Source organism: Pleurodeles waltl, chromosome 4_1, assembly GCF_031143425.1.
Source record: "Pleurodeles waltl isolate 20211129_DDA chromosome 4_1, aPleWal1.hap1.20221129, whole genome shotgun sequence".
NCBI lineage: Eukaryota > Metazoa > Chordata > Amphibia > Caudata > Salamandridae > Pleurodeles > Pleurodeles waltl.
The window spans coordinates 729,620,548-729,637,265 of NC_090442.1; the positions used below are offsets into that span (position 1 = coordinate 729,620,548).

Consider the following 16,718-nt stretch of genomic DNA (forward strand, 5'->3'; position numbering starts at 1 on the left):
AATGACATATTGCACTGTGCATATATAATGTATAAATATGTTACATATATGGCGGCCATTTGTATGGACTCTAGTAAAGACCTACAACTAAGAAAGAAATCGAACTAAAGAGGTTTTCTATCCTTAAACTCGGAAGAAAAAAACGTGATGGTCAAATAATAGGACTGCAAGAGTTCCACCTTTTGAAAGTTTTGTTCCTAGCAGAAAACAAAGCAAGACACTAAACCCAACTGAATGTCTAAAATCTTAGTGACTGGAGGCCATATAAATGTATAACATCCAAAAATGTACTTTAAAGGAAAGAACTTTTGGTTTATGGTTTGCTCCCTTCATACAGATAACCACAGGCACAGCCAATAAAGCTGGTTTTTATTAGAGGAAATGATTGGTAACAGTTCGGCAGGTTTGTGATTGTATTGCCACCAGCTCTCCTAGAAAAGACATCTCAAAATGAAGCAACTTCTTGGGCGACAAGAATATGGAAGCTGGCAATAGTGCCTATTTGCTGAACAGACTGCATTAGCAGAGATTGCTTACTCTCAAAACAACAGACAGAGGAAAAGGAGACAGAAGATAAAGCTTGTGTTAAAGGTGGTAAATCCGAGATGCATATACAGCAATATTTTGCATTATGAATATTTTTGACAAAGGATACATATTACCATAGGCTCTATGTCTGCACATATTTACTTCAGGAGCAAAAAAAACTTAAATAAAACATTTGATCATGACAACATAGTAAAAGCAATTAATGAAACAGGGCATTTAACAAATAGGACTGCTTCTTTATGAGAGGCTAATGTATCCAAATAGCAATTATTTCCTAAGCAAAAAAGTAATTTATGACCACTGTGTCTTCAGTACTGTCCACAATATGAACCCTCAATTCATGGGACAGAAAGGGATTTAAACAGTAACAATATTTATGTTTGCTTTTGTTTATTCACAATGTAGACAATAAAGAACAAGGTAAACAATATTGTTATAAGTACCAAAAAGCGTCTACTTAGTAAAATAAATGCTCTATATTCTTTAAATAATTGGGACCACTTACTGTTCAAAATACTTGTCAGCCAATCTACAAATTACTGTCAAGTTGTTAAAGAAATCTTACCTCAGCTTTAGTAATGCCTTTTACTTGAGACCTGCTGTAAACCTTATTCACAAAGTTAAGATGGAGCTGAACTAATAGAGGAAATCAAATGGCAAGCTATAAAAACACAGTGAGGTTTCCTAGCACAGGCATGCACAGTTTTTATTGTCAAATATACACTGATATTATCAATAATGTCATGAATGCCATCATTTGTGGGGTAATTATCAGTGCACTGTGAGGGTGCAAGTCATAGTTACCTTAGGGCACGAATTATATAGTTACTTGAGACAACTCTAACAATAACTGGTGAATTTCTATGGTTTGGTGCATTTAAAATATGAGCCTAACTATAACGTCCCTGTAAGCTTTGTTTTATTTTTTAACTGAATTTCTGTGTTTCTCTCTTTTTTTTTTTTTTTTTAACATATAGTAATTTCAAATTACTATATGTTAATCCAACCAATGCCACACACGGCCTTTGGCCAGGCGCGGCGACAGTTGGCCACAGGACCTGAGGCCAACCCCCTTTAAGCACCCAACCTTGCACCGTGCATGTTCTTCGCCCGTGCGCGGCAGAGGTTGCCCGCAAGGCCTGGCCTGCAGCCAGTCCCTGCGGCCAACCCCCCAAACCAGCCAACCCTACTCTGCACATGGTCCTTTGGCCCTGCGCAGCAGGTGTTTGCCGCAGCTTGTCTCTCTGGGTGTGAGAATAGGTGTTTAAGAGGGTGTATTTGTGGGTGAGAGTGGCTGAGAGAGTGTCAGGGCGTGAGAGTGCGTGCATCAGTGTCTTAGTGGGTGAGTGTCTGCACAGGTCTGCGATTGGGGGGATGAGGTTGTCAATGGGTCTGTGAGTGGGTGTGTGAGTTTGAGTGGGTCTGTGAGTGGTGCCTGAGTAGGTATATGAGGGTCTGAGAGTGGGTGCCTAAGGGTCTGAGTGGGTGTGAGACTGGAAAAAAGATTGAGAGAGAGAGAGAGAAAGACAGAGGGAAAGAGATTTTTACAATTTGATTTAGGATATACTTAGAATGATATATTTCTGCACAAATTGAAAATAAAAATGTATTTCTCAATTTAAAATAGTAAGATCACCTTTCAGTATGAGCTTTAAATATTTGCAGTTGAAAATCAATTAAAGGAGCAAAACGGCTACTAGTGGAGTCAAACTCTGTACTCTAATGGTGAAGATCTGTCACCTACGCCATTATACTACCATTTTTTTTTTTTTTTTTACCTATTGTCTTAGCCCTTTACGGGTTATCTGGGACCGGGGGGGTGGGGAGCCTCAAGGTCTCCCCCACGGTCCCACCCCATTTGTTTGTTCTTTTTTTAAGTTTTTGGTGGTCTTTTACAGGCTACCTGGAAGGCATGGGGTGCTTGAAGGCTTCTCCCACTGTCCCATTGCTCCAGCAAGCAAGGAGCTGGTTGCTGGAGTAATGTTTTCATCTGTCTTCACTGCACACATTTTCTGACAGCTGGACCTGTTTGACAAGTCTCACTGTCAGAAAGCAGACTTTGTTTGCCATGTCTTGGCTGCAGCTGTCAAAGCTGCAGCCAAGCCAAAGCAAACGGCCATACCCCAGGGATAGGCATACCGGGGCATAGCAGGAGCCTGCCCAGGGGTTTGAAGTCCCCAGGGCCAACAGTGGCTAATTGAGGAGGGTCACGTTGCCCCCCTCTAACATGGAAGAAGTCCAGAGGAGGTGGAGGCCCCAGGGCATGAGGGTCCAAAACAGACCCCCTTCATTCTTATTCTTATAGCCCCCGGGAGATGGTGGCCCCCGGGGCTGCAGGAGTCATGCGGCCCCCCTGTACCATTTACGATAAAAGCCCAGGGAGCCGCACGGCCCCTGCATAATATTTGTATACAGCCCCTAAGAAGTAGTGTCCCCGCGGCAACAGGAGGGTGCGGCTCCCCAGCATAATATTTCTGTGCATCCTTGGGGAGCTAGTGGTTCCAGGGGCAGCCCCCGCATTAAAATCTAAATGCCCAGGGACCTGGCACAACCGGGGGCTTCTCATAACAAAGCGCAGGAGCCCGTGCTTCATTTTAAAATTTTTATTTTTAATTTGCAGCAGATTTGCGACCACATTGTGATTCCGCAGCAGAAAGTTTTAAAAAATGCTTTTTTGCCCTGGTGGGTTCTCTTTGGGATCCCAGCACCAGATTGTTTTGTGGGACTTGGCTGAAACCAATCAGATCTCGGCACGAGATTGGGAGGGGTCGCAAACCCTTTGCGTCCCTATATATACAAATTTTAATTTCCTTTAAAACTACTGAATGGATTTACACCAAATAACAAAAAGGCCTCTGTTAGAACTGACAGCTTTAGGGTGGTCACTTAGGGAAACATATATAAATATATATATATATATATATATATATATATATATATATATATATATATATATATATATATATAAAATCTCAGAGTGGCAGGTTTCAATTTTTTTTTTTTACCTGAGGTTTGGAAGCCAATATTTCAGATTTGAAGAGATTTAAACATTTCCTTTCATTACTTTTGTGAAAAATACCTAAATGACGCTCTAGTCAACCACCCGTCACAAAACAAAGAAAAACGCTTGATTTAATTAAATACAATCAGAAAATTGAGCGGATACAAGTAAAAAAGAAATACAACTCTTAAAAAAGTTCCACCTGATAAGCGGCTCACTGGGCTGTTTCATTCCATATCAAGCCAATACGCCCAAAAGAAAAAAATATTGTGGATATCAGCTGCAGAGTTTGTTACAGCTTATGCCCACACACCCTTGGTCCTAAAAGTTCTGGTCAGTGATATTAGCAATGAATAAACCACAAAAGGCTCTATGTTATTGTTGCCACCTAATGTCAAGAGAGCCTTCAAGGTGAAAACATTTTTAAGTCAACTACCAGCTACAACACACAAAAAACTGTTAAAAACTGAAATATGGTTCTGGCCCAAACCCCTAAAACAACTGAAATTCACCAGTGTGGCTATCCAACCACACAACAACACACACACAACCTTGTTCTCCTAGTAACCGTTTTTGTGTTTCTATGTCGTTGGCAAAATGGTGTTTTGAGCATGGTGGTGATCACAGGTTTTGGCAAATGTCACTGTTGTACACGTTTGAGTCAGTCATAACTCGTTTTTCTACAGTTTTTTTCAGGGAATTTCACTTTTTATGAAATTCTAGGGTTATGAGTGGTCCTACTCCGCACCTTTACAGGTCATTGCTTTGCACCATGACAGGGGGAACTGTGCCCGAGTCCTGAATGGCTGCCGTTAAGAGAACTTTCTTTCTTGCAATACCTACTCAGATATTTCAGATAAGCAGTACCACCTCTGGTATCAAGGATTCCAAAGGGGCAACAGGCAAAAGGCTCTCTCATCCAAAATCATAGATTTGCTTTTATTTTTCGAAATCTTGGACTCGCAAATTATTCACAAGTCCAAATGGCAGTAACATACAAAAGTGTTAAGCTTTTAAGAGCTGTTCACCAACTTTTAAGAAAGCTAATAGCTCAAAAACTAGTGAGTACATTTACATCAAACTAACGAAAGCACACTTTCTGGGAAACGTTATATTTTCAGGCCAAACTTGATGTAAGTCAGTTCAGTGGTTCGGGATCTTGGTGAGAGTAAAATTTACTATGAAAAATAAAATACTTATTTTTCAGCCCCTTGAACTCTTCCCCCATGGACTGATCTTCATGAAACTTGACATGCAGTAAAGTAGTCGACTGAGATTGTAAATGGCTAAATGTCACGTAAGAAGGAGTCAGAAGCTATCGGTGAATCATAAAACGCCTTTTCAATTGAAAGCAGGTCTGAACCATAACATGTATATCACATACAATCATATCTTTATCTACGTAGGCAGACTCATTATTCAAGGCAAGTAAAATGTATTAATCTGCCGCAGGGACAGCATATTTTCAATGTCTGTCACCTAGACTTGTATATCAACAACACTATGTAGGAAGTAGCAGTCTGTAAAGACTCATTAATTCAGTAACACCAACCTTTTGTGTGCATCAGACTGCCTCCTGGATTGTTCCAACGCAAGCTCTTCAGTTATTCTCTTTCGAAGCTCTTCTTCATTAACTTGAAAATTAAACAAAAAAAAACTCAATAAAATATCTCAAAGACTACATTTATTGCAGGTCACGTGAATCCAAAACTTGATTAAATCAGTTTCAAATACATTTTTGGAAACGTTGTTTTCCTGGAGACTACATTACTCTTATATCTCAAGGCCCTTTTCAGTACCAATTTGCCTAACAACTTGTTTGGGTCGGACACTGCTTGTTCTAACCACCCATTTCATTTCTGTGTATTAAGGCACATCAGAAAGCAAGCTTACACGGTGCTGCGGAATGTGGGAGTTTGTAATGCCGAAAGTACTGGATTTGCCATAATTATTTTCCCACATATTTATGTCATCATTCGCCAAATCCTAACAACTGACAAAACAAATAACCAAACATATAAAAGCTGGAGGAAACAACACAGGCTCTCTAGAGTAATGGCTGGCACGTAGATTGTTCCTCTAAGTTTCCCTTTATTAAGTCCTGTACACAGGAAAAAAATCTGTTTGCTACCTGTCTCTGCGACCACCAACTCCTGTGTGCTGAAATCCACACAAATTCCACACACCTAGAGCAGAACATGGATACTAACTACAACACATCACTGCCCTTAACAACGACACAACTTATTAATACACATATGATTTACATCAATATACAGGGAACCAAAACGTGTTTCTTACTATTATAAGCTTACAGAAATTAAACATTTCCTAAAATCCTAAACAATAACAATTTATGACAAAATGCACAGAATTAATCAATTTTCTATCACATACAAAATCTTCAAACTTCCTTCGTTTTACAATATTTCTAACAACTTGTTAGACCTGGCATCCTTGGCGTGGTCATACCGGTCTTTTTGCATCTGCTTCCCCTGTTTTGTCTGTGTTCTGGACTCTGTTTTTGTTACTCTGGGCACTTTACCACTGCTGACCAGTGCTAAAGTGCAAGTGCTCCCTATGTGAAATTGTATGAGTAATTTGGCTTTTCCATATTTGATTTACTAGCAAGTCCCTATCAAAGTACACTGGAGGTGCCTAGGGCCTGTAAACCAAATGCTGCTAGAGGGCCAGTAGCACTGGCTGTGCCACCCACATAAGTAGTCCTGTAAACCTGGCTCTGACCTGCCACTGCAGTGTCAGTGTGGGCAGTTTTACACTGCCAATTTGACCTGGCAAGAGCACCCACTTGCCAGGCCTAAACCTTCTCTTTTTATACATGTAAGGCACTCCTAAGGTAGGCCCTATGTAGCCCCATGGGCAGGGTGCAGTGTATGTTAAAGGTGGGACATGTACTGATGTGTTTTACATGTCCTAACAGTAAAATACTGCCAAATTCGGCTTTCACTGTTGCAAGGCTTATCTCCCTCATAGGTTAACCGTGGGGGCTGCCTTTAAATATCCATAAAATGCAGTTTCCTTCTGAGAACAGATAGAGATTTTGAGTTTGGAGTCTCTGGTTGGTTTTTAAATTGTCTGTTTGAAAATACCACTTTTAGGAAGTGGGCATTTTCTTGCTTAAACTATTCTGTGACTCTGCCTGCTTGTGTATTCCCTGTCTGGGTCAGACTAACAGTTAGGCTGTTTGTGAATCCCCTCTAGACAGTGACACAAAGGGTGCTGGGGTGTAGCTTGCATATCCTGATGAGCAACCTGGGCTAGAGTGGAGGGAGGAGTGGTCACTTACATCTAAATGGGCTGTGCCTGCACTCACAAGATGCAGTCTTCAACCCCCCTGGTGAGAGTCTGGAGCCAGGCCAGGGCAAGGCAGGATCTTGTGAAAAACAGACTTTCCTTTGAAGTGTGTTTACTTCAAAGGCAGAAGGGGTATAAGTAGTGGACCCAAAACTCCAGATTTTTAGATCACTTCTGGAAGCAAGAGGAACCCATGCCAATGAGAAGAGCTGGAGGCGGAGTACTGTCCCTTTGCCTGTGACTGTGCTTTGCTGGGTTGGCCCTCAGTTGCTGCTTCTGCCTGAGAGAGGACAAAGACTGGACTTTGTGGTATATTCCTGCTTGTAAAGAATCTCCAGAGGCTTGGACTGAGCTAGCCTCCTGTTCTGAAGTCTCAGGGCCATCAAAGACTTGCTCTGCTAGCACCTAGAATCTTTGCTGAGACTCATGCTTTGCCAAGTGGTGCCTCATCTAGTCCCTGGGGCCTTGAGAGGTGAAGTTGACAGAACAGGGACTGAAATCCACGCACAGAACACCGTGCAGGGAAACTTTCAACGCACCACCTGCAACGTGGCTGAAAAACGACGCTGCTAAAATCAATGATCCACCTGCTTCACAGCTGGAGAAACGACTTAACACCCTCTTGCGGCTGCTGATGATGACGCAAAACCACCGCAGCGTGGTTTTCCAACACCGTACAACTGGATTTCTCACGTATCATCACTGAGCGTCAAAAATCAACGCAGGCCTGTGCGGATCCGAGGCGCCCATCCAGAAATTGACACATCGCTCTCTTGCAGGAGAGAAAAACGACACATCGTCATCCCGACTGGAGAAGAAATGATACACGCCTCACTTGTGAGTAAGGAATCAACACATCGCTGACTTTTTCAACGAACGCTCACCCATGCAGATTTATTTTTTAACCAAACCAGGTACTTTGTGTAAAATCAGCGTATCCATTGTTTTCTATGGAGTAAGACTCTTATCCTTTTGAAAATTCATATCTTGACTTGTGCATGTTGGATTTTGTCGTTTTGGTCTTGTTTGATTTAGATAAATATTACCTATTTTTCTAAACTGGTGTGGTGTCCATTTTGTAGTGTTTTCACTGTATTACTGTGTGTGTTGGTACAAATACTTTACACATTGCCGTTGAGATAAGCCTGACTGCTTGTGCCAAGCTACCAAGGGGGTGATCAGGGGTTATCCAAGTGTGTATCTCCATTGCCCTGACTAGAGTGAGGGTCCCTGGTTGGACAGAGTGCAAACTGACTGCCAACCAGAGTCCCCATTTCTAACACAACTTGCCCTTTTGGTTCATTTGAACAAAAATCATTCTCATCTTCATTAACAACTTCTACAGTTATTCTATGACGCCAACTTCTTACACCATCACTAAGATCCACACTTCTATAATCTACTCTTTTGTGATCCATCCAATCCACATTTCCAGTTACTCCATTAACAACTTGAGCTTCTCTGCACTCTCCCTACACTTTACCAATCAACTTAAATGCCAGATTTTCTCATGATTTAGCAATTCTAAATTACAGAAATTTTTTATAACATTCTAAAGTGATGAAAACCTGCTTTCTCCCTTCTGCTTTATCACACCTTCCTTGACTCTAAATCACCCACTTCCAAAGTTACTAACTTAACTCCATGCTTACGATCCTACGAGAACTTATAAGTTGGCTGCACCTGTGTAATTTTTCTCCTCACTTCTCAGGTGGCCATTCCACTCTCCTAGATGTCTGCATCTATACCAAATTATCCTTAGTGAAAGGTTTGCTCCATCTCTATAACTCAAAAGGACTATAGATAGTACTCACCCAGGGTGTTATTCTATAAGACCACTATATACGCACAAGTACCTTCATCCAATCCAAATTCTCACTTTTTTCTAATCCTATAGTACCCTTAATGACTTGTTCCACAAATCTATTTCCTTCAGGGTGATAAACCAATAGTGTTTTGTTCATTACGTCATTCCTTTTCAAACACCCCTGTAAAGTGCCAGAAACAAATTGTGGGCCATTATCACTAATGACAATTTTGGAAACCCCCTCTCATAAAAATACCATGTCCAGAAACTTCACGACTGCATGTCCATCCGTATTACTGACCAATTCAACTTCTGGCCACTAGAAAAATGGTCTAACAATACAACTGTGTACCGCAGCTTTACACTTATCTCCCTCAATGGTCCCATAATGTCAAGTCCAACCCTTTCCAAAGGCATGTTGGGACTAACAATGAGACATAAACGCAGTATGAATGTCATACAGGATTTGGCCAAATTTTCACACTCCATGCAAATTTTCACCACTCTCTCCACATCCATATACAATCCTGGCCACCAATTTTAAGTTTTAACCCTAGCTTTGGTCTTTGTTATACCAGGGTGACCATCATTTAAAATGTGACTACTAATATGAACTGGGGGGGAATCACACAGTCCCCCTCAACAACTTCCCATTATCTACTGACAATGAATTTCTTACTTACTATAACATATACATCTCCTTGCTAACACTTTTCTTTGCAGGTCATCTATCCTTTGTGTATGTATTAACCTCATTCAAAATGATATCTAGGTTCATACTTTCCTCCCAATCTTCTTCACTAATTTTCCTGTCGTCTCCTTTCCTTCTATGTTGGCCACACAAACTGTATCCCATTCACTTCCTTCACTTGCAATGTAAACCGGCTCAAACAGTCTGCCACCTTATTTTTCACACAAGGCACGAAATGCAACTAATTATAATTAAATAATTTCATTGACGTGTGCAATGCATAAAGAGGCCCATGCAAGCTCCTTTGTAGTAAATCTCTGTGTTACTGGTTTATGATGGCACTTCAGTAAATCCATTACCAAAGTGTCATCTTTGAAGAAGGTGACATTTTTCAGGTCCATGAATAACATGAACATCAATCTTTGGAATAAGGCAGAAGCTGACATCAACCCAAAAGAAGCTCTCAAAAAATTTAAATAACCTACATGTGCTATGAATGTAGTCAACCTCCTACTCTGTGGATGGAGAGGTACTTGGTGTTATACAACAGCGAGATCTGTCATTGAAAACCACTGCATACCCTTGGTTATAGACAACAAATCACACATCCTGGGTAAGGGTAACCTATCTATAGGTATGTTCCTATTTAAGTCTCTTAAATCAGCACACAAACTCACATTGCCATTTGATTGTCTCTCCACAATCAAGGGTGCAATCCAATCTGAGTATTCACCTTGCTCAATCACACCAGCATCTTGTTATTTCCTTAACTGTTGTTCCATTTGAACCTTTATGGATAATGGAATATTCCTCCAGTGTGACCACATGGTAGTGCATTCTGTTTCATTATTACTTTGTGTTTGAAACCCTGTAACTTTCTAATTTTCCCTGAAAAAAAAAAAAGAGATATGCTTCCACCACATTACTAACAAAATCATCTTCCTTCACTAACATTAGAGGGTCAGAGCTTTTGGGATAAAGAATCACCCCAGCTCACCTAGGTCTCTCCATCCAAGACTGATGGTCTCATTTTGCAATGTACTATTTACACCCAGCTCTCCTATATTGAAATTCAAACATTAACTTTCTAAACCCTAGTATTTCAATGTGTTCGTCTATTAAACACTCTGTATTAACATCAGTTGCTTCTAATGTTTTTCCTAGTTTGTCTTCAATATGACTCTTCCACACTTGTTCATTCACAATGTCATAGAATGACTGTGATTCTGCTACTATGTTCATTTATATGCCTCCTAAAGTCATTTCACACTTCAAGTCCCACACTCAAAACACAATCCCCATCAACATTTCAGTGTATCATTTTGTTCTTGGAATCATCTTGGTAACTAGATTCCTCCTTTACTGAACACTTTAAATGATCATAACACTGTTTACAACATACTTTGAAAAAATGTCCCTTGAGTCCACATTCTAAACATCTTTATTCTCCATTGTAGTCAGTACTTCCACATTTATCGCATTTTCCTTTATTCACTTTAGAGTTGTCCATACTTCTGACCATATTAGGATTCATAGGCATTTTCTTCCTTTACTTTGTGACTTATAGTCCCTCTTATTCATTACTCTTCCAACAACTACTTTATTCTCCTCTCAAAGTTTCTGAACATCTACCAGTTGTAGGAAGGTACCATCTTGCCTGGCATGTTACCCCCATTTTTACTTGTGTGTCAGTATGCTTTTGCCTGTCTCACTGGGATCCTGCTAGCCAGGACCCCAGTGCTCATAGTTTGTGGCCTGAATGTGTTCCCTGTGTGGTGCCTAACTGTGTCACTGAGGCTCTGCTAACCGGAACCTCAGTGCTCATGCTCTCTCGGTCTTTAAAATTGTCACTGCAGGCTAGTGACCATTTCAACCAATTCTGATTGGCACACTGGAACATCCTTATAATTCCCTAGTATATGGTACCTAGGTACCCAGGGTAATGGGGTTCCAGGAGATCCTTATGGGCTGCAGCATTTCTTTTGCCACCCATAGGGAGCTCAGACCATTCTTACACAGGACTGCCACTGCAGCCTATGTGAAATAACGTCCACGTTATTTCACAGCCATTTTACACTGCACTTAAGTAACTTATAAGTCACCTATATGTCTAACCCTCACTTGGCGAACGTTAGGTGCAAAGTTACTAAGTGTGAGGGCACCCTGGCACTAGCCAAGGTGCCCCCACATTGTTCAGGGCAATTTCCCCAGACTTTGTGAGTGCGGGGACACCATTACTCGTGTGCACTACATATAGGTCAATACCTATATGTAGCTTCACAATGGTAACTCCAAATATGACCATGTAACATGTCTAAGATCATAGAATTGTCCCCCCATGCCAAATCTGGTATTGGGGTGCCAATCCCATGCATCCCCGGGGATCCAGCATGGACCCCGGGTACTGCCAAACCAGCTCTCTGGGGTTTTCACTGCAGCTACCGCTGCTGCCAACCCACAGACAGGCTTCTGCCCTCATGGGGTCTGGGCAGCCCAGTCCCAGGAAAGCAGAACAAAGGATTTCCTCTGAGAGAGGGTGTTACTCTCCCTTTGGAAATAGCTGATAAGGGCTGGGGAGGAGTAGCCTCTCCCACCCTCTGGAAATGCTTTGAAGGGCAAAGATGGTGCCCTCCTTGCATAAGCCAGTTTACACCGGTTCAGGGATCCACCAGCCCTTGCTCTGGCACAAAACTGGACAAAGGAAAGGGGAGAGACCACTCCCCTGTCCATCACCACCCCAGGGGTTGTGCCCAGAGCTCCTCCAGTGTGTCCCAGACCTCTGCCATCTTGAATGCAGAAGTGAGAGGGCACAATGGAGGCCTCCGAGTGGCCAGTGCCAGCAGGTGACGTCAGAGACCCCTTCTGATAGGTGCTTACCTGACTAGGTGGCCAATCCTCCTCTGAGGGCTATTTAGGGTCTCTCCTGTGGGCTTCTCTTCAGATAACGAATGTAAGAGCTCACCAGAGTTCCTCTGCATCTCCCTCTTTGACTTCTGCCAAGGATCGACCGCTGACTGCTCCAGGACGCCTGCAAAAGCGCAACAAAGTAGCAAGAAGACTACCAGCAACATTGTAGCACCTAATCCTGCCGGATTTCTCGACTGTTTCCTGGTGGTGCATGCTCTGAGGGCTGTCTGCCTTCACCCTGCACTAGAAGCCAAGGAGAAATCTCCCGTGGGTCGATGGAATCTTTCCCCTGCTACCGCAGGCACCAAACTTCTGCTTCACCGGTCCTCTGGGGCCCCTCTCCTCTTGACAAGCGTGGTCCCTGGAACACAGGAGCTGGATCCAAGTGACCCCGACAGTCAAGTGGTCCATCTGTCCAAATTTGGTGGAGGTAAGTCCTTGCCTCCCCACGCCAGACAGTAATACTGTGTACTGCGTGAACTGCAGCTGCTAGGGCTTCTGTGCACTTCTGCAAGGAATCCTTTGTGCACAGCACAGCACAGGTCCCCAGCACTCTGTCCTGCATTGCTCAACTCTCTGAGTTGACCACTGGCTTCGTAGGACCCTCCTTTGTAGTGTTGAGACAACCGCTGTGCTCAGTTCTCTTGAACCCGTGTTCAAGTGCTTCTGCGGGTGCTGCCTGCTTCTGCGTGGGCTCTCTGTGTTGCTGAGTGCCCCCGCTGTCTCCTCCTCCAAGGGGCGACCTCCTGATCTTTCCTGGGCCTTGGCAGCACCCATTATCTTCAACTGCGACCTTTGCAGCTAGCAAGGCTTGTTTGCGATCTTTCCGCTTGGCAACAACTCTGCATCCTCCAGCACGCCGTGGGACATCATCTGTGCAAAGGGGAAGTTCCTGGCATCTTCCGTTGTTGCAGAATCTTCAGCTTCTTCCACCCGGAGGCAGCCATTTTGCACCTTCATCCAGAGTTTAGTGGGCTCCTGCCCTCCCCCGGACACTTTTGTGACTCTTGGACTTGGTCCCCTTCCTTTGCAGGTCCTCAGGTCCAGGAATCCGTCTTCAGTGCTTTGCAGTCAGTTGTTGTCTTTGCAGAATCTCCTATCACGACTTTAGTGTGTTTCTGGGGAAGTGGGGTAACTTTACTCCTACTTTTCAGGGTCTTGGGGTGGGGTATCTTGGACACCGTTAGTGTTTTTTTTACACTCCCAGCTACCCTCTACACACTAAACTATGCCTGGGGTCCCTAAGTGGTTCGCATTCCACTTTCTTAGTATATGGTTTGTGTTGGCCCTAGGCCTATTGCATCCTATTGTATTCTACAGTGTTTGCACTACTTTTCTAACTCTGTACTTACCTGATTTTGGTTTGTGTGTATATTTTGTGTATTTTACTTACCTCCTAAGGGAGTATATCCTCTGAGATATTTTTGGCACATTGTCACTAAAATAAAGTACCTTTATTTTTAGTAACTCTAAGTATTGTGATTCTTATGATATAGTGCTATATGATATAAGTGGTATAATAGGAGCTTTGCATGTCTCCTAGTTCAGCCTAAGCTGTTCTGCTATAGCTACCTCTATCAACCTAAACTGATAGAACACTAATAATCTACTAATAAGGGATAACTGGACCTGGCACAAGGTGTAAGTACTATCACGTACCCACTATAAAACTGGCCAGCCTCTTACACCATTTACTTCCTTTAAATCCAACTCCCCATCCACCCATAACCTATCTGGTATGCTTGGATTATTTGTGTACAGGATTATTTAATCCTTTATCAGTTCATCATGCAAATGGCACAACACCACTTAAGCTATTTTTTTAAGTACAGCCACACAGTCATCAATTTCCTCATCTTTGCTTTGTACTGTGTGCTAAAAGTTATACCTGTCAACACAGTTGAGGAAAAGCACATGTGCAGATCTTGCAAAGTGTATATAAACACGTTTCCTTGACCAGGTTCATGTTTTTTTTCCAATGCAGTTGTACACTAATGCAATGTAATAAGGTTATTTTTTGTTTCTCTGGAGTAAAATCCTGACCTTCAAACTGGACATGTAATTAATATAATATTCTTTCCACTCTTCCCATTTCATCTGGGGTTCAGCATCAAAGGGTTGGAGTGGCTCTGGAGGATTGGTCAATGCACAGAGTTCAACTTAATAGTTCTCCGTTCCTTGGAAATGTCAGTGCAGGAGATAATGTAGAATATGCTACAAGCTAGTTCAAGTAACATAAATACAGGTATTGACTTTGTCAGTTTTAAGAATGCCAAGGGGAATGATGCAGAGTATAGCAAAAAATAGTTAAAGTAGCAAATAGTTAAACTAATATCAACTGTCACTATTTTTTTTTTACCATAGTTAAAATAATCTGTGTGGTCGAGAATCATTGTTTCATGCCACTAAATCTAACTTTAAAAGTTCTGTAGGCAACCAGGTACACGCACCACAGATCTAATTATGTGTGTGCCAAAGGATGATACCTCAAAATGGCGGCACACAACGGTGACGATGTGCAAAGTAACTTGGTGACACTGATATGCAGGTGCTTTCCCAGAAGAAGTGCATGCATCACGAGAATGAGCACTGCAAGTACCACAACTATTAGAATGCATGGCAACCGTTGGATGCCTTGCATCACGCATTAATCCAGCAGTACAGTAAGGTCTACTTGGAAGCGGTAAGGCAGAGAGTTAGTCCAGTCAGCAAAATTGGCACAAAGCACTTGTCTAGTAATAACAGTGGGTGTTGTTCTGATGGCTTGTGAAAGTCACTGCATCTGTAAACCTGAGTGAAATTCCTCTTTGATTCTTTGTCGGGCTGCAGGAGAATAGTTGCCCGTCGCTAATTTTTGAGTTATGACTGAGGTAGTATATTCTCGAAGTTTCTGTTTATTAAGCCCTTTACAGAAGACAAGACTCCGCTTGCTGCCACTCCCTGCGACCACCAACTTCTGTGCTCTGGAATACACACAAATTCAATAACAGTCAAGTACAGGTGCAGGTAGAACAACAATACTAAATACAACAGGGTCAATTCAGACTTCAAAATGACTACTCTTGGCAAACCAAGTGTGCATTGTCTGCAGACAGCAATGCTTCCAGAAGGCTAATGGCATTCCCAGTGACTTTGCTAAGTAAAAGCTGTCTCTTGTAAGTCAATGCCGCGCCCTCACCTGGTGGTAGCAGACACAATATGAAGACCTATAAATTACTAAAGAGTTTGCAAAACAAGATAAAATAAACCTAGTTATAAATGCTTTTTGAGGCTTTTTCGCCAGGTCACTGGACAGTGAGTGGGTACTTCAACAGAAGCAGAACCCCCAACAAAAAACACCAAAGATTCAGACTTTAAGAAGGAAAGGTTGAGAGCTCAAGGACTGTCATCAGCTAAGCAGCCAGATGGGCTGTGTAAGATGGAGAAGCTCTGCTAAACTTCTACCTGTCACCAGGACTGGAGGCCAAGGCCTGCCAGTGTCCCTGATAGGTAAGGGGACATCACCCAGGGAAACCGAGACCACCTGCCCTGGAGCTTGGAACACCAGTGCCTGCCAAGACCAGTGTGCCCTATCGGGCGAGGGGCGCCAAATTATTTTGCCAGTAGGTACAAAGCCCAGTAGCAAACTTCTTTCAAACCTACAACATAAAGCACTACATATGAGCAAATGATACACAGCTCTACCTCAACGTGGAAGAAGCGTGAGACAGTCCAACTCTGCAACTTGTTCGAGGCACATTCAGTTTTAGATGTCTCAGAACTGGGGTTGGCTGAATGATACAAAGCCTGAAATCCATAAATGGGCTGAAGATAACCATACTTCTCTCCTCTTCAACTAACTGAACACCCTGGAGGCACTGGCCAATATCAATCTAAAAAGCAATAAGTCTAGGTTTACTGATTGATGACGACCTCTCCTTCAAGTAAACAAACGAACTAAAAATGACAGAGTCGGCATCTTATTTTTAACCTGCAACATGAAGCACTGCCCCTCCTATAACTACTTAGAAAACTGCTGTGATCTTTATTGTGAAGTTCCACTTAGACTAGTGCAATTCCATTTACATTGGGCTTCTCACTACAGTGCTTTTCAGACTGCAGGGAACCCAAATCCATGGAAACAGTCTCATATTATGCTGAAGCCACAGTAGAGACTTTAGGCCCTCATTTAAAAGATTCCACTGACTTCCTTCAACGAAAGGTCACAGTTCAAGTCTGTGGAGTGTGCCTAAGTGACTGAATGGCACATATCCAGACACCTCTGGGAGGCATTCAAAGACTTTCTAAGATGCCCAGCTATAAAACCAACCCAGTTGATGCAACAAATTACCCTCAAGCTTCTCTTCATCTATCCAATCAGGCAGAAAAAGTTTGGAGGCATGGTACTACATATATGAAGATCCTTCTGCTCAAACTTATTCCTGAGCAAGAGACTTGAAGAAAACTTC

The 16,718-nt window shown here is 42.5% G+C and overlaps 1 protein-coding gene across 2 annotated transcripts in view; it reads right to left on the reverse strand.

The window, feature by feature from the left end:
- Nucleotides 1-16,718, reverse strand: part of CHCHD3 (coiled-coil-helix-coiled-coil-helix domain containing 3) — an 801,596-nt gene that overhangs the window by 634,612 nt on the left and 150,266 nt on the right. For both annotated transcript variants that reach the window (XM_069229315.1, XM_069229314.1), the window contains exon 3: nt 5,103-5,184. In XM_069229315.1, coding sequence (XP_069085416.1) covers nt 5,103-5,184 — 82 coding nt within the window. The remainder of the gene's footprint in view (nt 1-5,102; nt 5,185-16,718) is intronic.